We start from the raw sequence: 24,754 nt of genomic DNA on the forward strand, positions 1-24,754 counted from the left end.
TAAAATGTTGCCTTTGGAATTTCTATAAATAAATTTAACTTTTTTCTTTTTTTTTTCCTTTTTCTTTTTTTTTCTTTTTTCTTTATCATTTTTTTTTTTTAAACTAAGAGGTCTTTGCTTTCAGTCCACTGAGATGACACCAGCAAGAATTAACTGAAAAAGTCTTTTATGTGAAGACTGTACCCTCCATGCATTTGGAAATGCAATGGACCCTTGCGCAGGCCACCAGCCAAAAATCCTGATGAGTCGAAGTATGGCAGCTGTGCTGATACAGGATGGAGTACAACTGATCAAAAATGTAAAAGCGTATCTATTTCCCAGCATGCATCAGGCCGTTGTCCTCTCTGGTCTCCCCCCTGCTCCTCATCCGCTCACTCACACACTCACTCACACCCCTCTCACTCAGTCCCCCCGGCCCCTTCTTTCACAACACATGGAGCCAGGGACCCCCCGGCAGCCCTCCAGGAGGAGGAGCTGTTAAGTGCAGAACAAAACCAGCATGTTTCCATCCAAGCCTCCATCAGACATCGTGCATGCAACAAAGTTTGGCAACCGTGGAGCTGAGGTGACGACACCCACCATGTGAAACCTTTATAGTGGTTACTTTTTTTTTTTAAGGGCTCAAGTGAAGAAATTGTCTTTGTCAACTTTGGTTTAGAATATCCTTATATAGTTCAGGTACTTTGTCAGGGTCCACTGGTCTAGGTAAAAAATGTGTGAATTTCTGGTGCCGTTTAGTCCTGGTCCCTTCTCGTGGGCTCCCGTCTTTATTTAATGCGACATAGTACCGCCTGCCAGTGTCCACGTGTTTGTACAGGTTCGATGAGTACGTGTTATACCAATTTTCTTCAAACTGTTCTCTGAATACACACTCTTGGGTTAGTTTTTCCTGTAAGAAAAAAAAGAAAGAAATTAAATGAATGACTTGCGAAACTAACTACTTTCTGTATTTCACGTGACATTTCACTGTGATGGAGGACAGGCTGATACCAGCACAACTGCGGGTCGCAGGTAGCTTCTTATTTTGAAATACTTCTGTATGAATAACGAGATATCTTGGGAAAAGAGCCAAGTTGAAACATGAAATCCATTTATGCTTGCTCTATGCCTTGGATACACAGCCTGGAGGTCACTGTGTACAATAGGTTTAAATAGTTCTGTGCTTGAAACAAAGTTTCCTAATGTGGAATTGTCCACATGAGTGTCAAATCAGGGCTCAGAGTTCCAGGTCCGGGTTTCATACTTCTGCATAAGGGATGGCCAACCTATATAATCCTTGTGAGAAATTACTAATTTGAAGCCAGTTTAGCCACTGAAACACATTTTGAAAAAAAAAAAAAAAATTTAACTATCAATCTAACAGCATTCTGATTCTTCATTTATAATCACTACTCTCAATATTTTCCCATGAAACTTTTCTAGATGCCAATTACCGGGTGAGTCAAGCACAAAGGACAATGAAGGCGCTGGGTCATTCCCGGTTTTATTGGAGCAATTACATGGTGACGATCTGGGAGGGCACACTTGGGTCAAAGCCAAGGGCTCAGGTAATGTTTCATCCTTAAAACATTTCTTCTAAAATGCTGGCTCTGCAGACCAACATATACCCCAGAAGCAGTGACGTCACGCGCCGTCTGCTTTGCTATTGCTTTACGACCCTCTGAGCCTAGTGTCCAGGCTTTGGTGTGTGGCAGAATCACCCACAATGCTTTCTCGAGAGAAAGTCTTTCATTCACTAGCTCACTCCCAAGTGGCTGCAGCAGCCCAGGGCTAGGCCAGGCTCAAGTCAGGGGCTGAGAACTCCCAGGTCCTCCGTGCGGACGGCAGCGACTCAGGGTCTGAGGCCTCGCCTGTCACGTGACAGGCCACACCTTAGCAGGAAGCTGGATGGGAAGGGGCAGCGGACAGTAGACAGGCTATCAGAGAGCGCAGGAAGCTGAGCCCGCCGGCGACAATGACACCCCTCAGTCTACATTTGAAGGTAGACTGTTGTCCCTTAGTATCCTTCAGGGATTGATCTCAGAACTCTTCTTGCCCAGAGTGACCAAAAACCACAGGTGACCAAGTCCCTTACAGAAAAATGCACAGTATTCAAATAGAATCTATACATCTCGTCCCCCGTCATCTCTAGATGGCTCACACTAGCTAATCCAAGGCAATGGTACGTAAATAACCGTCATACAGTATTTTCTAGAGAAAGAGGACAAGAAAGTGTGTGCATCTTCAGGACAGATGTAATTTTTTTCCCAAATTTCAGCTGAATTGTTCATCCTCAGTTGGTTGAATCCAGAGGTGGAACCATGGGATCCAGCAGGTGCCTGTAATAATTTCCTATCAGGACTGAATGGGTCTCCTCAAATATTCAGGCTCTGTCATTTCCTTCAAGGGGTCAGGAGCCTGCCACACTCCCAGGCACACACTCGTTCTCCCACTCCCAGGGCAAGAAGGTGCTCGTCTTCCACAGCATCTCACACCTCCAACTGAGCTGTGTGACAGCCAGGTTCCAGAATGTTTAACCCCACAGCCCACAGCTCCTGCATACAATAATGACCAGAAATGATCAGTGTAGCACAGCCCAAGGCCAGGAGCATGTGCCACGCAGAATGAACGTGTCTGGGTGGCCCCTAGAGGGACAAACAAGGCAATAGGATTTACCGGCCTTATTGCTCTGCTCAACTCTCAATTGAAATTTTCAAAATCAATCCCTTCCTGGGCGGTGCTTTTAAAAAGTGAACACTAAAGACTTCTTGCAAACACTGACTTTACTATAGCACCTTACATAATGGAGGAGGAAAAAAGCCTATGGATTTTCGTACCTATGGCTCTGGGGTTTCAAGTCACCTCAAATAAAAATTTCACTTGTCTTGGTAAACATGTAGATTTTTTTTCTTAGTCATTATTCCCGAAGCAGTAACTACTTTCCTAGAATTTACACTGTATTAACAAAAAGTAATCTGAAAGTCATTTAAGACATATGGGAAGACGTGCAAAGATTCCATGCCAATACTACACCATATTCTGTAAGATACTTAAGCAAAGATTTGGGTGTCTTTGCAAATCCTGAAACCAAACCCCAAGGGATTATTGTAGACATCTGCAAATAAGGACAGTTGAAATCCTTCTCTCCCTCAGACTCAGAGCACAGATAGAAAACCTTATAATGGCCAAAATACAGATGTCCTTTTCATGTGCATACAGGTGAGAACACGTTTGAACATGCTGACATCAGGTGAGGAGATTCCAGCATCCCCCACTGCTTTGGGGAGAGGGAAAGGGCAAGAGAAGAAAAGCTAAAATCTGATAAAATCTATCAACAGTCCAACCTAGGACTGATGAACCAGAAAGGCACACACATTCATATTCTTTCCCTGTCTCTCTCTCTCTCCACAGCTCAGGACAGCCTTTATTTCTGGACAATTCTCTTTGAAAGGGTCAAAGCACAGAGTAGGTTTTCAACAAAATATCATCCCTCAGGGGGTAAAAAATAGTCAACTGCACTAAAACCAGGGCAACTAGAAGAAAATACCTAAGTCAAGGGAAGCAGTGATGCAAAATTTTCCGACGGTTGGCACTGAGTTGACAGGGACAAAATGAACTACAGAAAGCATGCAATTATGCCATCACTCCACCTGTACCTGAAATCCTGCCATCTGGGGGTACTGGTAGAAGCCAACCTGCAAGATGTGTGTGGGGAGCAACCTTTGGTCCCTTTCTGCAGGTGGACCTAGACAGCTCTTCCTGTGCGGAAAGAACCTCTTCGACTAATGCCTCTCTCTTCCAACACTGATGAAGCCCACAGAGCATGCTACAGATATTAAGAGCTATTTCAATCTCTGCTTCCATCTGCATAATGAATAGTCACTTCACAGGCCAGATTAGTCCTGGCTACAAAGGGTTGCTTTGGGTTTGCAATCATCAAATAATTTTTCTAAACAAATTGTGAACATTTAGCTTGCCATTAATAAAATGGACCCAAGTATGGGATTCAATGCCAAGCCCTTCGGTGGACAAAGTGCAGGAAAAACTAACTGAAATTAAACTTTCTTTTTCTCAATAGGAAATCACTCACTGGGTGAACATGATAAAATTCACTTCTATTCTGAAAAACCAGAACATGGGCCTGGCACAGTAGCCTAATGGCTAAGTCCTCGCCTTGCATGTGCCAGGATTCCATATGGGCACCAATTCATATTCCAGCAGCTCCACTTCCCATCCAGCTCCCTGCTTGTGGCCTGGGAAAGCAGTAGAGGACGGCCCAAAGCTTTGGGACCCTGAATCCATGTGGGAGACACAGTAAAAACTCCTGGCTCCTGAGTTCGGATCAACTCAGCTCCAGCTGTTGCAGCCACTTGGGGAGTGAACCAGTAAATGGAAGATCTTTCTCTCTGTCTCTCCTTCTCTCTGTATATCTGACTTTCCAATAAAAATAAATAAATCTTTCAAAAAAAAAACAGAACATGTGCTGCTTGCTGTGGAACCACGGGGTGGGCACTTGTTAGGGTTTCCTTTGCACGCGCAGCACATCTGTAACAAAGCAGCCTTGCTGACCCAGGAAAAGCTCCAGCAGAGAACAGCCAGTTCACAGGTCAGAAAAGAGCCTGCTGGGGAGGCAGAAGCCTGTCTAGATGCCGGCTTCCCCTGCCACCCACTCACGGGAGGGCATTTACCCCTGAGTATGTCACCTCGCCACAGCTCAGGAACCTCATCGAAGTAACAGATCAGTGCACGTTAGATGTCCACAGTCAGAAAATCCAAAAAGCTTTGCAACCACATACACCTTTTCCATGATGAGATCAATTCAAATGAAGCCTGCTCAACCCATACAGTCTGCAGAAATACCACAAAATCGGAACTACTTCCGGTGCCTACCGTTTTTGGATAAGGGATCTACAATGTGTGTAAGTACGTTGGGACACTGGTGTGACCATCACAGGACAGCACTGAGCACCTATAGCAAGTCTGCAGTAAAGAAGTGGGAACACTTGAGAGCTCATTAACATCCCAGGACCCAAACACACCTGCAACTTCAGGGGGGCAGTGAGGGTTGGGTGGAGGAGGTATGCCTCTGGTCTACACCAACGGATATTGTAGTTACTGGAATGAAGTTAGAGAGCAGGGAGTTTCCAGAACCTTCCTGGAGCACCACACACTCGGGAGCAACGCCTTCCACTTCTCACACAGGCAAGGCGGAAACCCCTCCCACCCAGTGAGGCCTGGGATGCTCTCTCCCCAGAGGGGGGAACGGGGGAGGGTCCAGTTTGCAGGATGTGATCACAAATGAAAGGCAGCAACACTTCTGAGAGTCCTGCATGAGGGGCTCAAGAAGTCTGTGGAGAATGACGGAAGTGAAAACATTGTAAGTGGCCTTCAAATTTGGGGCACCAAAATAAAAATCTTCAAATTCCGTTTTTTCCCATGAACGTTTGAAGTATCCTCATATAGCTTCCTCTTGCACTGGTTTTGATATTAAAAATGAAAGCATTTACCACTTTACAGGAGGAACAAGGAGAGTGGGAAGGCAAAGAGAAAACACAAGAAAATTCACTCGTGGTGGAGATATTACCATCTTAAAAATGCAACACAAATTTGTCCTCAGGGCTTACTAAAGGATTCTTGTTTTACCTATGATTTTAAAGACTATGGGGGAGAAAAACCGAAGGTTAAGACAGCAGTTAGGACACTCAGGCTCCACACTGAAGTGCCAGGGTTCAAGCCTCAGCTCCAACTCTCCAGCTTCCAGCTGACATGGATCTGGAGAAGCAGCTGCTGGCTCAGGAAGCTGGGTTCCTGGGGTGCACCTGGCTGGGCTGTGGGCTCCCAGCAGGGGAACTGCCTCCCACCCAAAGCCCCTGCGGGCATCTAAGGACCCAGCCAGCAGAAGGGAGCATTTGCTCTCACCTGTTCCTCTCTCCCCTTCCTTCTCAATTGAAAATTCTTTAAAAGAACATGAAAGAAAAATCTTCTTAAAAAAATTGGATAAGAAATTATTGAACTGACCGTTTTCACTGCATGGTGAATACAGCTCCATGTCTCTAGTAGGCTATTACAGCATCATTTATTCACACATCATATAACTTTCCAGGCAGGCCAGAAAATACAGTGAATTATTCCATTGTAGATAGTATAATCTACAGGCAACATTTTTTATGATGGCTAAGAGTTCAAAGGTTTCATACACAGAGGGCTGCACAGCTTCAGTGAGCAGGTTAAATGAGATTGTGTGGACACAGGGGTGCCACCACTGGTGCAATTCAGCTCCTATAATTACCTCAATTGTGCCACGCCAATAGGCCTGCATAACTCAAAAAGGAGAGTTACCATGAATCATTATAGGATCCCGTATGTTTTGACCACAGAGACATGTCAAATGTTTGAAAAGATTTTTACTCTGATTAGATATCATATAATGCATACATGTACTGAGACATCACATAGTAGTGCATAAATATATACATATTTATGCCCATTAAAATCCTTTTTTTAAAAAATTAAAGATCATCTGATTTTTATTTGGGATTATATCAATCTGTGGTTTTTGATTTATACAGTCAGAATAGCAGAAAACTGAGGAATTAATATTTTTATATTCATATGTCAATACATACTGGTAAAATATTTGCTTGAATATACTGTGGTTATATATGGTCACATTTCAAAGAGCTTGTAGATATGGAATTGAAAACTAAGTTCACTGTGGCAAGAACAATTTTCAAAATCCACGTAGTTGCTTCACAATACTCTTTTCCCACAAACCCTTTCGAATATCCATGGCAATTGCCCCCAAAATGATTTTTCTAAATTAAAAACAAGCAACTGAAGACAAATTGGGTCAGCACAAAATATATAACCTGTGTTCTCACATATGTGCAGAAATGGGGGAATTACGTGTCTGCAAACACACTATACACTTCAGAATTATAGAACTCAGATGTTGTAAAACTCCACACATGTTTCCAATGCAGACAGTTTATAGAGTATTCCACTATAAAGTGATCAATTCTTGTTTTATTGTATTTCCATGTTTTAATTTTTTTAAGATTATTTAACTATAGCTGTTTATGGCAAACCCATCTTTGAACTGTTAGATTATATCACTGGGTTTAGGTGGAGAATGTGGATTTAATTCAAAAGTCTACTAAAGCCCATGCTTTGGAACAAAATCTGGCGAAAGCTAACAGCTATGGAAACCTCTTTTCACTTTATATCATCAAATTCTGAGCAGTGGGAAAAGCTGAAATTAAAACTTCAGAACTTTTACCAATCCTATGAAAACCAAAGTATGAGATAACATGTAAAAAATTACAGCATAGTCCTGCGAGAACTTAGGAAGGTCATGACACAGACCTACACAGATACTAATCTAGAATATTTAAAATGCTAATTTCAAAATGCATAATGCAAATGGGGCATTATGATGCCCAATCTTGCCTATCTTCGTATAAAATGAAATCAGAATTGTTTCAAAAGCCCAGAGTCAGCAATAGTTCTCTCTGGAAGCACGGGCTCACGTGAGGCTGCCATGTGAAGTCACTGTTTCCACAGCGGTAAACACGTAGCGCCCCTCTAGCTATACCATCACACCAGCTGCACTGGTTCCACTCAACAGTTACTTAACCTGCACGCTCCTGCAACATCAGCTACAGCCGGTGACTGCACAGACGTCATCTGAGTTGTTAGAGTCCCCAAACAGTTCCTGAGTTAATGATTTTCAGGAACTCATTCATTCTCATTTCAACGGCCCTTAACCACAATTACTTGTATAGATGCAGTCTTCCTCATTAATAATCTAGCAGGAAAGCTTTAAAGGGAGTTGTTGCAAAGACCAGGGTGATTAAATATAATGACTAAAGGACCATTAATAACAAGCAAGATCTTTTAACTCTTGCCTCCTGGGAGAAGTCCCCAACTAGACAGAAAGCAACAAAGACACAGAGGCGGGGGACACCATTTCTCACCGCATAAGAAGCTCCAATATGGGCCCAGCAGCGTGGCCTAGCGGCTAAAGTCCTCGCCTTAAACGTACCAGTATCCCATATGGGCACCAGTTCTAGTCCCGGCAGCTCCACTTCCCATCCACCTCCCTGCTTGTGGCCTGGAAAGCAGTAGTGGACGGCCCAAAACCTTGGGACCCTGAACCCATGTGGGAGACCCGGAAGAGCTCCTGGCTCCTGCCTTCGGATCGGCACAGTGCCGGCCATTGTGCTCACTTGGGGAGTGAACCATCGGACAGAAGATCTTCCTCTCTATCTCTCCTCCTCTCTGTATATCTGACTTTCCAATAAAAATAAATAAATCTTTAAAAATAATAATAATATAAAAAAGAAGCTCCAATGAGCTCCAACCCCTGTACCCTCCAAGAGCCTCCCCCAGAGACCCCAAAATCACTTGCACTTCCTCATGAACACACAGCCTGCTGTTAACAGCCCCGTTCCCAGCTGTCAACACTGCCGCTGGAACTGTGGGAACAACTTGAGTCCGTTGTGTTTGATCAAGGTGAGACCAAAAGGCAGGCAATTTTTCATTCTGTGTCACCAAAATACAGAAAATAGGAAAAATTCCCATATTCTCCCCCCATTTCTCCCCTACCTTAAAAAAAAATTTTTTTTGGAAACCTATTCTCCCTAGAAGCTGCTTCTTTTAGCTTTTGGATCCTCAAAGGTTGGGGTCCTCATCTGAATCCATGCTCACACACAAAGACACATACATGAACACAGAATCAAGCAATCATACACATACACACACACAAGCACATGCATTTGGGTGCCCACACATGCTTATGCACACCACACACACACACACACACACACACACACACATCTTCCATGCTGCATGCTCACCAGATACTTGGCATCAAATACACTGCAGGTACAAAGCCTGCCAAAGGTACCACAGGACAAGCTGGACCACTTACAATCTATCCTTAGAATCTGCCCATGAAAACAAATGTCTGTTTAGCAAATCACAGTAGTCCAGAAACTTTCCATACATTTACAGAGATGTATTCCCCTCAGGGGAAAGAAAATCTTGTTGAAGGTTTCATAGAATCCAAGTTTGAAAAGACCAATGTTGACTCAAAGACCTATTTTGGCATATCTGAAGGCAGAGCCCAAGTACACTGAACTGTTACTTCAACAAAAACCTATAAAGAAAATTCATCAGATTTCATTTAGGATCTTAGAACATCTGTTTGAGAAAAATCACAGGCAATCTTTACTACAAGTAGACTGCCATAACGTGATAAGAGAAGTAATGTCATTCAATGGCCACTTAAACTATACAGCAAAGATACACAAGAGCTGGAGACATACCAAATTAAATATTAGTTGCTAAAAACAGAGTAGGATGTCCTTGCAGGGCTAAATTAATGGCAGTGGAAGAAACAAGGAAAACTAAAAGAGAAGTGAAATGAAATTAGCATTCAAGGACACCCACAAAGAAAATTGAAGACATCCACTTTGTTTCCATGACACTCGCTGGGCATATTAGAGAGGGAGGAATTAAAAAACAAAAAGGCAGAAATATGTGCCAGTGCTTCTGTGACAAAGAAAGCCAAAGCACAGAGCTTCCAGAAACAAAACAAGAGAAACACGAGTTAAACAGGTCTTCAAAAAGTTCACGGAATGTGCGGATTACGAAAAGCTAAGGCATGGATTTCAGAAAACACCTTGCACCAGACCAGACCATTTTAATTCCATTTTCTAGGAAACTTTGGGAAGTTTCCTTGTATAATGACATATCTGCTCGAAGACTGAACGATTCACAGATCTCCCTTCTTCTGAAGGTAAGATATTTCAGCTATAGGTGTTTATGGCAAACCCATCTTTGAACTGTCAGATTACATCACTGGCTTTAGGTGGAGAATGTGCATTCAATTCAAAGCCTATTAAAGTCCATGCTTTGGAACAAAATCTTGTTTCTGTAAAGTATGCCAACCAACCTTACAGAGAGACACACACCTAACTGGTAACTGTGATGGTGGAACTGGCATTCTTGGGCCCCCATTTCCCTCCCTGTAAATGACACTCTGAACTAAGACATTTCAAAGGTCCTTTTGAATCTAAGAGTACAATAATTCAGTCTTGGAAACATCAAAATGTGAAAAGTGCAATTATCCACAATAACTTTGGAAGGACACACTGAACAGGAAATGAAAAAAGAAACTGCTGTGGTGTTGGGAAATAAGGAAAGGAACCGAATAAAACGTGCTGCCTCAGTAGCCCGCTGCAGGGGGGAGGAAGCCGAGGTCAGACACGCAGACAGAATCCGTGCCTCCAGAACGAGCCCAAGAGAATGAGGCTGCTATTTTGGGAGGCAAAAAGGACAAGAGAGCAGACAACCACTCCACGGCATTACTGCTTCCTCACATTTGGGGTTTGCCACATCCCCTTCTCAACCTTGGCCTTGATAAACACGGCTTGTAACTGGACTGTCAGCCTGGCCAATAAACTGTACTTCACGAACCTCCCTAACAGGGCTTACTTGGCCAAATCCTGTAAGAAAGCTAAAGGCAGCAATGCCGTAGAATGCTCGAATCTGAGCAGAGAGTGGGATGTGTGCACACCAGCCAGAGAAAAGGCAAAACCACAGAGAAATGCCATCGCTGCTTGGTACTTTCATGGGATCCCTGCATTTCCCAGACACCTCTTGCCAATACTGTGTTCCTCGGGGCCCTCCTGCTCTACCCAGCACCCACAGGGAATTCCCAAACCAGGTGCCAAGGAGATGAAGTCTGCCTCTGGTCCCGGCCCTCACTGCCTGGCTCCTTAGCTCCGGGACCCTCCTGCTCTACCCAGCACCCACAGGGAATTCCCAAACCAGGTGCCAAGGAGATGAAGTCTGCCTCTGGTCCCGGCCCTCACTGCCTGGCTCCTCAGCTCCGGGACCCCACTGTGCATGTCAGCCCACATCTCTGTAGGACTCATGTCTTCCCATCAAGCCCACCCTGTGCAGATAAACAGCCCTCCCTCTCCTTCACAATTACGTGAGAGTTTAATTTTCTCAGAGCTCCTTTTTGGGCCAGAGCAGAGCTGCTTGCCTGCAACACTAACCATGGATAACATGACCCAAGCAGTAGTCACTCTACTCCATCAAGTGAATATGCTGACACGGGCCTAAACCCACCCCTCGTGAGTGTTAGCCTTGCTGGTCCCAACTGCTGTGATCAGCCTACATTCCTACAGCGCCAGCTCCAGTCCTGCCTCCGGCTTCCTACTGACGCACAGCCTGGTGGGCTCCTGCCACCCGGCAACTAGGCTCCTGCCCTCATGAGGGAAGACTTGGCTTTGGTCGCTGGTGGCTGTGGGCATTCAGGGAATGAACCAAGGGATGGGAGCCCTCTCTGTTTCTCAAATATAAAAAATGTAAGGGCCTGGCGTGGTAGTCTAGCGGCTAAAGTCCTTGCTTTGTATGTGCCAGGATCCCATACGGTGCCTGTTTGTGTCCCAGCTGCCCCGCTTCCCATCCAGCTCCCTGCCTGTAGCCTGAGAAAGCAGTCGAGGACAGCCCAAAGCCTTGGGATCCCGCACCTGCGTGGGAGACCTGAAAGAAGCTCCTGGCTTCGGATCAGCTCAGCTCCAGCCATTGCGACCACTTGGGGAGTGAATGAGCAGACAGAAGATTTTCTCTGTCTCTCCTCCTCTCTGTATATCTGACTTTCCAATAAATTTTTTTAATTTAAAGCCATTTTTTAAGTCCAAAAACTCAATTCTGATGGTAGGAATTTTAAGTGTTATGATGACCTAGAAAGAATTCACAAACTGAGTATGTGAACATTAAAAATAATTATAAAAATAATCAGAAAAAAAATAGAAATCTCTGATTAAAGAAGTATCCTTAATTACATGGATTAAAAATTAGTGAAGGGCATATGGGTCTAAACTATATGAAATTCAGTTGGATAAACAAGATTTAATCATTGACATATAAGCATCTAATTCAAGGGATGCCATATTTTCATTGAAGGAAAAATCTTTTTAATTTTCAGAGAGCGTGATAAACCCTAATTTCAGAATACAGATTTGCAAGAAACACAATACTGTTTATCATCTACATCTTAAGGACTGGGGGAGGTCTCAGGGCTCAGCACCCCCCGACATGTACACATCTACAGAGTGCCAAGGGAACACACGGGCACGGGATGCTGTGCACTGTACAGCCCTGCACGCCTCCGGTCCTCACGGCCGAGCTGGCAACTGTCCCTCACGACAGCCACAACTTGGGAAGACTGGAAGGACTGGCCACTCTTGCAGGACTCAGGAGTGACAGGCTGAGCTCCTAAGCCCCATCTATCTATGACTCTCCAAGTTCCAACTGCTTAGAATGCAAATCTGAACTGGCACGTTCACTCCGAACACAGCAAATTGGAAATCAGCTTCGAAGACAGAAAGAATACCAGCAAGAATGACAACTAATGGGAAAGCATCTGAAATACAGCAATTCATAGGGAAGACAAAAAAGAGAGAGAGAGAGAATAGAAGGGAGGGAAGGAGGGAGGAAGGGAGAAAAGGGGGACATGAAAATGTAAAGACACCCAGAGCTGAGAGCAGCCAGCAGGTCATATGAGAATTCACAATGCAACTAGGCAGCTAGAGAGGCACGAATAATTCAACGCCACAGCAAAGCAGTCCATTACGCACTGCAGGGAGAGGGATGTCTTTGGCACAACCTTGATGGGCACGTTCTCAGAGCACTGCAGAGCGTTTTGGGCACTTGGACACAAAGGAGGCACCAACTTCAGTAGCGATTTCAGGGAGGAATTACAAAGATAGATACATGTTAGGAGGGCCTCAAGTCAGGGCAGCATTTACAGGCAGCAAGAAAGAGCTTCAGGCAGCTTAACACTGTGACCTTCTGGTCCTCAGCGGGATGCTGTCTGCGGCAGAGGTGTCAGCCACTTGTCCCACACTAAGGTGGTAACCCCAGGCCAGCAGGCGGAGAGGCACTGTTTCTGCACAGGTCAGGCCCTAACACGAGGGGTGTGTGAGTTGGGGAGGGAAGTCTTGGAGAGCCGCAGTGGCCAGGAACACTACTGCAGCTGCCCCCAGGGCAACGGCTTCCACATCCTTCCAGCGGGGTGCTCTGTGTGGGAGGGTCAGTGCTTGTCCCAGCCAGGACACAGAACAACGCTGAGGCGGGCAGGGGAGGCCTCTCCACACACGTCATCAGAGACACATGTGGCAACAGCTGGCATTAACAGAAACAGAGCAAAAGCACAGAGGCCAGAAAAAAACAAACAGCATCAGGGTGCAGCCTGCAGCCACTGGGCTTTCAAACTCTGCAGCTAAGTGGCCACTTCTGCTGGCCAGACATCCTTTCTCTCGAGAACACCCTCATGTTTCGCTCCATCTCCTCAGAAAATAACCATGACATGCCCTCTGCTCCCCATAACCAAGCTTCCTCCTGCAAGCTCTCTGGAAGCTTTTAGTTCATGGCTGTGTTTATCACACTGAATTATAGTTCCTAGGTCACATGTCTGAATCACATGTGCCCTCACCCACCGCCACACACACACACACACACACACACACACACACACAGGTACAGGCTCTTCCTCCATCAGTTCTAAGACCACCCAACACCTACTATCCCAGTGGTGGGTGCAGGCGATTCTCACTCTTAGTCGGAATGGAACTCTACAGAATCTCCCAGAATGTGGAAACAGAGCTCCGAGAGGAAACACAGCGTTAAGTGCCCAGTAGCCTCTAGTCCTCACATTCTTACCAGCCCATCAATACATACTTTTGCTTTATCTATGTTTGAAGACATCTTAATGGGGAACCAACATTGTGGAGCAGCAAGTTAAGTCACTACCTGCAGGGCCTGCATCCCATCTGGTCACCGGTTGGAGTCCCAGCCGCTCCACTTCCCATCCAACTTCCTGCTAATACGCCTGGGTAAGCAGCAGAGGACAGTACAAATGCCTGGGTTCCTGCACTCATGTGGGAAACCAAGATGAGTTTCCTGGCTCCTGGTTCCTGGTTCCTGGTTCCTGGCTTTGGCCTGGCCCAATCTCAACTGTTAAGCCATTTGGGGAGTAAATCAACAGATGGACAATCTCTCTCTGTGTATGTCTCTTTGTAACTCTGCCTCGCCAATAAATAAACCTTAAATAACTAAATCTTTTCAAAAGATGCCTTCAAGGACATACAGGGATCTTACAGCCAGTAGCACTATAACTGAGGCCTGAATGGTGCTTCTCTCCTATGGGGTCTGTCCCGTAAGGCACAGCACAGCCTCCATGAGACAACTCCTTAGCACCACACTTGGGGTCATTGTCAATGGCAAAATCACCAGCAAAGCACACAGGCTGTGGAACACACGGCACTAAACAGATCCCCCAAAAGGACACGTGTTTACAGTACGGGCCAACACTAGAGGATAGGGCACACGTGACAAGTGAGCAGAGGCCACTCTGATTTGTTGCCTCCCTGCACATGTCCACAAGTCAACAAGAAGAGAGAAGAATATTGATGCGGGAGTTACGAGCACATTTCAGCAAGTGGGCCAAGTGGTGAGTGCAGAATCTGTGAATATCAAGGATTGGCTGCTTTTGCTGCACCTGCCAAAGCACCTGGCATGCGGAGCAGTCCGTGATCCCTGCTCTTTGCCGAAAGCAGGAAAGAGGGGTGTGTGAGTGAGGAAGGGTACAGTGTGCAGGTGTGAGTGAAAGCAGGAAAGAATGAGTGTGTGACCAGGGGGTGTGCAAACTGAAGAGTGCGTGTGATTGTGAGTGAATGCATGGAACAAGTGTGTGAATAGAATATGTGTGCAAGGGAGTGTGTGAGTGGCAGAGCCTCTGCTTAGCGTGCCTCCAACGTGAACCCAAGTTCTGAATCAGGCTGTCCAGCAGCCTTAGCTCGAGGACTCGGAGACAGCTCCACTTAAACGGGAAGCAGAAAGCTTGGCCATGTTGAGGGATGTGGCCGACTATCTCCTCTGAAAAAGAGGAGACGCTGGAGAGGCGGGGTGGGCAGGACAAGCAGAGCATCCCAGGGACCTGAAGACCTCAGAAGGCAAGCAAGGGCACAGCAGTAGGAGCTGAGGCCGTCACCTGGGTTTCTGTGATCCCTACCAATGCTGGAGTCACAGCAGTCCCCAACGCACACGTGAACTGAACTTTCCCAGCGTGCATCAGGGCCCAGGACTCCGGGAGGGAGGAATCAACTCTGCCCACAAACCATGGAAACGAAACGGCCGCGCACTCACCAGCCACACCTTCCAAGCGCACACAGGACCTGTACGCACAAAGCACTGGCGAACTCACAGGAGATGTTGTCACACTGCATTCTTTCCAGCAAGAGACTTTGGCAAGCACAGTTACGATCACGTGGGCAACTTCACACTTGTTATCCAGAAACGGTCCTTACATGCCCAGTGCTCAGGAGCCACAGCTCTAGCCACTGTCAACTCTCGGCTGTTGGAATTTGGTTGTAATTATTTCTTTATTTGAAAGGCAGGGAGAGACAGAGCTCTCCCACAACTCCTTAACAGCCTCAGTGGTGGGAGGAGCAGGGGAGGTGCCCAAACCTAAAGCTGGGAACTGAATCCAGGCCTCCCCCACGGGTGGCAGGAACCCAGTCCCTCGGACCATCAACACTGCCTCCCAGGGACCACATCAGCAGGCAGGCAGGGGTTGAAAACAAGCACCCGCACGGGACTTGGCCCTCTTCACCTGCCTCTATAGGGCAACCCTTCAAAGTGCCCACACACCTATTCACACAGGAGGTGTTGAGCAGAGTCAGCCTGGTCATTCTGGTTGCACTCAGAAAAGCAGGTGATTCGGCATCCCACGGACAATCCACTTATTCCATCTTCACAGAGTGCCAGCTGCAAGCAGGATGGTTTTCGGTCCGTGCAACACCAGCATCTCACTTGAGGAAGATGAGGAGATGAGTATAACCCAGCCTGGGAAGAGAGATGAGTATAACCCAGCCTGGGAAGAGAGAGGCGGCTGAGAGAGGGTGGGTCTGACTGCACCTGTCAGGAGGAGTCAGGCTCACCCCACACAATCAGAACCTTCTCCACCAACCTCTGGGGCCCTATGACAAATGCCTCTACTGAGCAACTCACCAGGAAAGCCAAGTCCTTCCCAGCGCCCAGGGAGTCACTGACCTTGCATCCCTGGGCCATTCTAACAAGGATTATTTTAAATAAGCTTTAGGCAGTCGAGTCAGGTAGGTGGCTAACTTGCTCAACAATACAAGGTTATCTAAAATTAAGTAAATACTCTAAAACAGAAATGAGTTTTCACTAACTACTAGCTAGCAGTACAGGTGCTGAGAAAGCTAATGAATCCCTTCTCCTTTTTTTTTTTTTTTCTGTCCAATATCTTGCAAGATGGAAGTGGTCTCTGCCACACTCCGCACTTTGCCTTGGTACCCAAGAATGACAAAAAAAAAAAAAAAAAAAACAAGTCACTGGGAAGGTGCCCAACAAAGATAAGGACTCCATGAACAAATCTTGAAGCAAAGCCAGAAAGAAGACGTGGTCCAATGATAGAATTCAGGAGAACTCCACCACGCATTTCTGTTTGGCAAGCTCTGTAAGGAAACTTGCAGCTACACACTTAAGATCCCCACTCTGGCCTCTGAGGGACTGAACACGCGTGGGGCCTGGGCCAGGGCAGCCCTTCACCAGCTCGTGAGTCAGCGACTTCACAAACTGTATTCGAAGCACAGGGCTCAAGTGCTTTACACCAGAACTACTAAGCGTGCAGATACATGACCAGGTACACCAAGTGGCACATTTAGAAAAATAAAACTTCGTTAAATTCAGAAAAAAAATTGCTTTAGAAATAAAGTTTCCAGAAAGAAAACACCTCTCCAAAATCCTACTTGTAAAATAAGCACTAAAGTCTTTCCTCACCAGCTGGGTAACTCCAGTGAAAAAGAAAAATATCACAAAAATAGATGACCACTCTCGCCATACATAACGGACACGATTTACTAAGTAGCCTACATTCAAATCCCAAATTGACACTCTCTACGTGAACTCACGTCACTTAGTCACTAAAACCTCAGTCTTTGCAAGCATGTGGCAGAGCAGTTAAGATGCTGGCGGAGACGGCTCCATCCCCAGAGGACCTGGGTTCAACTCCCGCCCCTGGCTCGGGTCTCCTTCACACACACACACACACACACACACACACACACACACACACACACACACACCCTGGGGTTGCGGGGCTGGCTCAGGCAGGTGGTGGGTTCTGTCATGTAAATGAGGGAGCAGGATTGCATCCCAGTGTCCACCTTCCTACTTGGCCCATCCCTGACCACTGAGGACATCTAGGGATTAAATCTCCCTCCTTCACCTTTCACATCTTTTAAAATGATAAGACTAAAAACTCACTCTCCTCCTCTTTAGAAAAAAAAGGCACTGCATGAACTAATTCCTCCACTAGAAGATGCTCTTCGAGGTGCTGCCCTCTTTCTCATCTACAAATCATTATTTCACCCTTTCAGAATCGATCATGCATGTATGAAATGCAAGGCAATAATGTTTTATTACCCAAAATGACCGCTGAACATCCCCCTCCTCCTTCCTAGAGCACGCCTAGATCGGGTAGATTACTCAACAAATGAATCTTTCCATTTCCTAATGAATTTCATTCTTTCGCGACTTTCTTTTTACAACAGTCTGAACTTCTCCCATCAAAGTGAACTGAATGGAAGCCCTACCGTGACAAATTTCAAAGTCGACTAGTACCTCCTATTTAGTGTGAACCCAACAGGTTCCTCAACTGGTTCATAGTGGCTCCAAATCGCCCATGCACAACAACCCCCAGGCTACAGCTCCTGGCCCCATACACTGCCAGCTCCCTCCTGCCCAGGGCTCACCGTCTGCAGCAGGGTTTAAATGCTGGCCCCCACAGAGCCGCAGGAGACCAGGAACGTGTCCTAGAGCTCCAGTTCTCCATGAGAACATTCACACTCTATCGTTTCCCATCCAAGGCACAGTGAAGGTATCGCCTGGAGGAATTCTGGACGCTCCATAGGATCACCTCACAGCCAGATCCTACCACTCAAGAGCCATGAGTCAGCCTATTGCAAACACGGGTTCTGTAACCGTGTATTCAACAAACCCAGCATCAAAACATCAAAAATGCTCTGGGGAAAAAATTCGCTAGATCTAAACTGAACAGATACAGATGTTATTCTTGTCATGATTCCCCACGTACCAACTACCTGCATAGCATTTACACTATCTGGAAATGACTGAGAACGTAGAGGATATGCAGGGGTTCTAGGCCAACATTGGGCTATTTTCCATCAGGGCCTGAGTTCCTGCAGAGTTTGCTGTCCACGGAAATCCTAGGGCCAATCTCCTCCAAAAGTGAGGAGGACAGATAGTATCTGGATTTAAAATTACTTTCAGGGATAAGCAGGATGAATTCAACATCACCAGGGCGAACAGGAACAGGAAAAAAAAAAAGGCCCACACAGTCCAGCAGAGATGGCGTTAGTTCAAACGAAGGCCAGGTGACATCACATGGTTTCACAGCAACTCAAACAGGCAGATGCTAGGGAAGAACAGGATCACCCAAGGACCGGGGAAGGGCAGCCTTGCCAAGCACCAAGCAGGCCACGCCTCTCTGGCTGGGCTCTTCCATGGAGGCCGTATCTTAGCTTTCATCGGGTAATCTCACCTACTCACGGAACAAAATGTACCAGTTTGGATTTTGTTGGACTTCAAGTTTAGTCAAAAAGCTTAGTAAAAGAGGTATGACATAGAGAATTCATATCTAGCTTATCTTGCACATATTTAAATGGCATCATTGGGTCTGGTAACTGTGGTGCATCATATTAAGCTACCAGTTGCAACTCCAGCACCTCACATGAGTGCCAGTTCAAGTCCAGGCTGCTCCACCTATGACCAGCTCCCTGCTAATGTCCCTGGGAAGGCAACAGAGGAGATGACTCACAACCTTGGCTTCCTGCCCTCCATGTTGGAGAAGCTGAAGGAGTCACTGATTCCTGGTTTTGGTCTGGCCTAGTCTTGAATGCTGTAGAAATTCTAGTAGTGAATAAACAGACAGAAGATCTCTCTCTTTTCCTGTCTGTGTGCCTCCTCTCTCTCTCTCTCCTCCCCTCCCTCACTCCTAACTCCTACCCTGATGCCCATCATTCTGCCTTTCAAATAAATAGATCTTAAGAAACTTTCTTCAGAAAAAGAATTTGTTTGTACCGAGTATTTATAGACTTATTCCTTCTCATTATTTCCTGTCAGAGTTAACAACTATGTACACAGACAGCACTGAAGTCATCTAGAAATAATTCAAAATCCTACAGGAGGATTGAGTGGATTTTCTGCAAAAAAAAAAAAAAAAAATCACCCCAATCTATGTACAGGCAATGAGCAACTGCAGACTTTGGTATCCGAGGGATTTTCTAAATCCAACCCCTCAAAGACACCTTGTGGCTCTTCTTCCACAGAGGTTAGCATGTTTATTCCTCAGCCCTGAGACAGGTGGCTCTACAGGGCTCCTCCCACTCACTCCACAATGTGCAAACACTACAACATGCAAACCAACTTCTTTGGCTCATCTACCTCTACCCATTGCAGAAAACTGCCCCAACTAAGGTATGCATAAAAAAACAAAGCTTACTTGCACTGGCAATACAACTATAACTCATGATTCCCTGGTTACTGATTATACAAATCCCCATAAACCAGGGTCCAACTGTTTCTCCTGACACACAGTGTAACCCGTAAGGAGCACCTGTTTTAACAAGCACGTAAAGCAGGGTGCTGACAGAGATGGCTCCCAAAGCATTGGTCTGGGACCACAAGAGCTAGCCCTGAATCCTTACATCAGCAAGTCACCTAACCTCTCTTGCTTTCAGTTTGGTAAATGAATGAAATAACTCTTGCGGAAGCAACTGGATTCCATAAGCAGACAACTACACAGAAAGGTTGATGATCCAACACAGCACAGTGCCCATGCATAGCTCAGGACAGGCTGAAGAACTGGGTCAACAGTGACCACGTGTCATAATCTGGGCTTTCAGGAAACAGAAGGCTGGTAGAGAAGAGACTGGGACGCTAAAAAGCTTCATGTGGTCGGAGAAGCCAGTAGTGGGCAGGACCAAGGGACACAGGGCCGAGGTGTGAGCAGGACCCCATCTGGTAGCCCTCACTTCAGCATCATTGTTGGTTCCAGACTCCCAAGCCATCCTTTCAGTGAGTGCCATTTTTTCTTAATGAATGGGTCAAACGCCCTTCTGGAAGGTCATTCGTTTTTTTCAGACACTCCCATTTGGGAATGGCTCACGAACTACAGAGATGTGTTTCTCAGTTCTAGAATCAGGTGGCAACATGTCAGAATTCTGGTGAGAGCCCTCTTCCAAGTCCACACAGGTCTTGTCTCCTCATGTGCAGAGAACAGAGCAAGGAAGCTGTCTAGAGCCAATCCCATCCATGATCTCCACCCTCCACCTGACCACCTTCCTACACCATCACAGAGAGGGCTCCGATTCAGTCTCCAACAATGGCCCTTCAAATTGCCCTTTCCAAACTCCTCATCACTCCAAGTCCTATAAAATCTAATCTGAGCTTGTTAGTTTCCATTAGCTCCAAACTCAAATATTTAAGTCTAATCAGACTAATCTGTTCTTTGCACCCTAATCATTTTATGTGTTATTTAGTTTGAGATATGACATTTTTTTGTAATGGCATATTTATTATAGTCAATTACTCTCGATGTTATAAAGTACCTTGAGAATATTCAAACAATTTGTATCGGGAACAATATGACACATGTAAACTAACACTCCGGTCTTCTGGATGTGTGTTTGCACAGGCATGTTTGTGAGAGATCTAATATCCTCTCCACAACTTCAAACATAGAAAATGTTCCACGGTTTACACCGGAAGAGCCACGGCCCTACACCGCCTGCCCTTTGCTTCTGCAGACTCCTGTTCCTCCTCCAAGACCTAACATACAGGATGTCACCCAACACCCGCAGGTATTTCAACTCCTCTGCATTTGCGCATTCCTCCACCATGGCGAATTTCACATGGTATTGAATTATTTACGTTTCTCTCCTACTAGATTTAGATATATGAGTTTCGTTGCAATATGCTTCTACCAGTGCTAGACACAGAAAGGACATGAGCAGATGTGAGATAAATGGATGAATGGATGTGAGGATAAATTAACACACAAACACAATCATCCAACTCTACTACTGAGCTGGATTTACGGTCTTTGTCGATCAAATCCTGATGCAGATGAACAGTTTTGCCTGTGTCTGCCTTCTAAGGAGACATTAGGATCCTATACACCTCCTTGAAGAAGTTTCACCTCTGACTTCTCACTCTCAAAACAAACTTGGAAATAAAGCAACACTACCTAAACAAAAAAAGAAAATCCCAAAATGCAAAAATACATTTTAAAGGGATTTTACTGCATTTGCATATTAACTTACTTTATACAAATAACTATTCTTTTGCATTTCAATTTAATTAATACAAATAAATCTTACTTTCCCCAAGTCTCTGATTTACCTACATTCATAACAAGATCCACCTTTACTTTCCTTTTTTTTTTAAGATTCATTTGTTTTTATTGTAAAAGGCAGATATACAGAGATGAGAATCTTTCATCCACTGGTTCACTCCCCAAGTGGCTGCAATATGGCCCAGAGCTGAGCCAATCTGAAGCCAGGAGCCAGGAGCCTCCTCCGGGTCTTCCACGTCGTGCAGGGTTCCAAGGCTTTGGGCCATCCTCAATTGCTTTCCCAGGCCACAAGCAGGCAGATGGATGGAAAGCGGGGCTGCTGGGATTAGAATCGGCACCCATATAGGATCCTGGTGCTTGCAACACAAGGACTTTAGCCAGTAGGCTACCACACTGGGCCCAAGATCCACCTCTTCATGGTTTGTCTAATATTTGGAAACAACTCTCCATGTTTGGCTGGCAGAGTTTCACACAATTTTCACGCAGCTATGGATTCTTCCAGATCCCAAAGCTAGCATCTCAAGCAGTGGAACCACTGCCTTTTCAAGTGAAATTTTTTTTGGTCACTCCGCATTGCCCTTGCCACAGCCAGTGTGAGAATTGCAAACCCAGTGGAAAACATGGGAAGCCAGCCCCGGAGGAGCCAGCCCAGCTCCCCTCGGTTCCCCTGGCCTGCAAGAGGCTCAGCCTATAGGGCAACAACCCCTGTCCTGGGGGTTCTCTCTTCAGCACTGAGGAGTCCATGGGCAAGGCACAGAAGGCTGAAACCGTCAGCCTGGAATTCTAGAGCCCACCTAGAGCAGGAAGAGACAGGCAAGAGGTCTACCTCCAGTTCTTCATCTGAGACACGAGCCTACTTGGTAGGTGACAGAGTGAGGGCCCCACCATGCTCTCGCCATTGCACTCTCACTTCTCCAACCCCAGCCGTGCAAAGCTCAGGCCAACCCGGAGCAGAAACAAGAGAAAGCAGGTGAGTGAGTACCAGGATGCTTCCTCCAACCAGAGTTCCAAACACACAGTGACCACGCAACTGGAGATTCATTCCTGTCCAAAGAGTGGTTGTTCAGTACTTGCCTCGAGCAGGGACCACGGTTAGGTGTGAGGTCGTATTTTAAAAGAAATATAGGAGGGAGGGCAGATATACGATGCAATCGTTGAAAGGCTACCTGGGGGCCACATCCTCTCCTGGAGTGTCTGGTTAAGACTCTGCAACTCTGCTTTGGAACCAGCCTCTTGTTTGTGTGTCCTCTGGGAGGCAGCAGGAGACAGCCTAGCTACCCACGTGGGAGATCTACACAGAGTTCCTGACTGCCAAGTTCAGTTGGATCCAGCCCTAGCTAGAGTGGGTATTTGGGAAATAAAAATGAAAAGAAATTTAAAAAAAACGTAAAACGCAGGGCCAATGTTCGGTATAGCAGTCTAACAGGCTACTTGGGTGTTCACATTCCCTATCAAGAGTACCTGGAGTCAAGTCTCAACTCCACTTTTAAGTCCAGCTTCCTGCTAATACACACGTGGGAAGCAGCAGATGCTGGCTCAAGGAATTCGATCCCTCACACCCACAGGGAAGACCTGGACCCAGTTGCTGCGTCCTGATATTGCACCCCCTAACCCATCGCAGCAGTTGTTGAGTTCACCGGGGAGCGAAGCAGCAAAGAGAAGCTCTCCAGTCTCTCTTACTCCTTGCCTTTCAAACAAATATAAATAAACAAGCCAAAAGAAAAAACCATAGTATATATCTTTATGGTAATGACGGAAAACAAAAATATATTTTAAAAATTGGCCATCCTAAAAATTATACTACTACTTCTAGAAACATGGAAATACAAACACAGAATTCTGGGGGCCCAGAAGAAAAGCTAAGAAGTGGTAATGAGGGGCCAGTGTGATAGCCCAGTGACTAAATCCTTGCCTTGCATGCACTGGGATCCCATATGGGTGCCTATTATGTCTCGGCTGCTCCACTTCCCATCCATCTCCCTCCTTGTGGCCTGGGAAAGCGATTGAGGACGGCCCAAAGCCTTGGGAGCCTGCACCCATGTGGGAGACCCCATAGAAGCTCCTGACTCCTGGCTTCGGGACCGTTGCAACCACTTAGGCAGTGAACCAATGGATGGAAGATCTTTCTCTCCATCTCTCCTTTTCTCTGTATATCTGCCTTTCTAATAAAAATAAATAAGTTTTGAAGGAAAATAAAAAACAAATAAAAGGACTGGTAACTGAGCTAAAGGTGCAGTCAGAGACGCGATGGAGCCTTGCAGAGCAAGTGATGTTTTCATCAATCTCAGGTGGTGGAAGATATTCCAGGACAAGAGATTCATTTAACCACACACATCTGAATGACTAGGATCAGTCAGCCGTGTGGCCGTGCAGAGTGCAGGGAAAACTCCAAGTCTCACCATACTCATGGTGTGCACTCAGAAACCCTGAACTAGGCAACATGGCTTCCCAGAAGACAACTCAAGATGGTGTTCTCCATCTTGCTCCCTCCTGACCACCCCTTCTTGCAGTCTTGCCACTGGGTCTACATGCAAAGTGCCTACCACACTGCTCCAGGCACTGGGCCACGCACAGGGCATCACAGGCAGGAGGCTCCCCACCCCAGGAAGCCACCGAAATTATCCAGAAGGGAAAACATGCCTTACCCCAGGCAACAACCACACAGGCACTTTTGCTGACATAAAATGAGATGTGCCCTCCCTGTCAACCCTTAGCTACCCAGGACTCTGAACCACGCTGGTGACTTCACTGGACCCAAAGGGAGGACACTCCAGAGGGATCCTGGAGGTGAGAACTTTACTATAGTTAATGCAAACATTTCGTTGGTTGCATGTTTCACCAAATAAGGTAACATATATATGAGCTATACTTCCAGACCTATGTATTTATATAAATAATGTAATGAGCATATAGTGAAATACACCCTGAATAAAAGTTAGATGGTATGGGTGATGTTAAGGATCAGAGACCACTGCGCTATAACTCCCTCACACCCACCAAAGCTGAGAACTTCAGTCCTACGCACAAAAAAGGACATTTCACAGAGTTCAATTAAATACTTAAAAGTAGAAAAAATAATGTGATAAAAGAAAAATATCACCTTCTAGTGTGTAAACTTCAAAGTTCTCTTGTATTTTCTACATCTTTTCTTCGCACACCAAAGTATCAGCAAAAGTCATTTAGGAAGTAACTTTGCTCAAACCGAGAACTGTGATTGCGAAGTCCAAACTTAAAGACCTGTTTCAAAGCAATTTAGTCTCTGAAAGAGGCACTTTAAACAGAAATTAAGTGTCT

At 45.9% G+C, this 24,754-nt stretch overlaps 1 protein-coding gene across 1 annotated transcript in view; it reads right to left on the reverse strand.

Annotated features, from left to right (window-relative positions):
• Positions 1-373: 373 nt before the first annotated feature.
• FGF9 (fibroblast growth factor 9) overlaps positions 374-24,754 on the reverse strand; it is a 34,968-nt gene continuing 10,587 nt past the window's right edge. The window contains exon 3 of the mRNA XM_004577583.3: positions 374-889. Within this exon, the coding sequence (XP_004577640.1) occupies positions 644-889 (246 nt within the window). The 3' untranslated portion in view covers positions 374-643. The remainder of the gene's footprint in view (positions 890-24,754) is intronic.

The sequence above is a fragment of the Ochotona princeps genome, chromosome 12, assembly GCF_030435755.1.
Source record: "Ochotona princeps isolate mOchPri1 chromosome 12, mOchPri1.hap1, whole genome shotgun sequence".
NCBI classification, from domain to species: Eukaryota; Metazoa; Chordata; class Mammalia; order Lagomorpha; family Ochotonidae; genus Ochotona; species Ochotona princeps.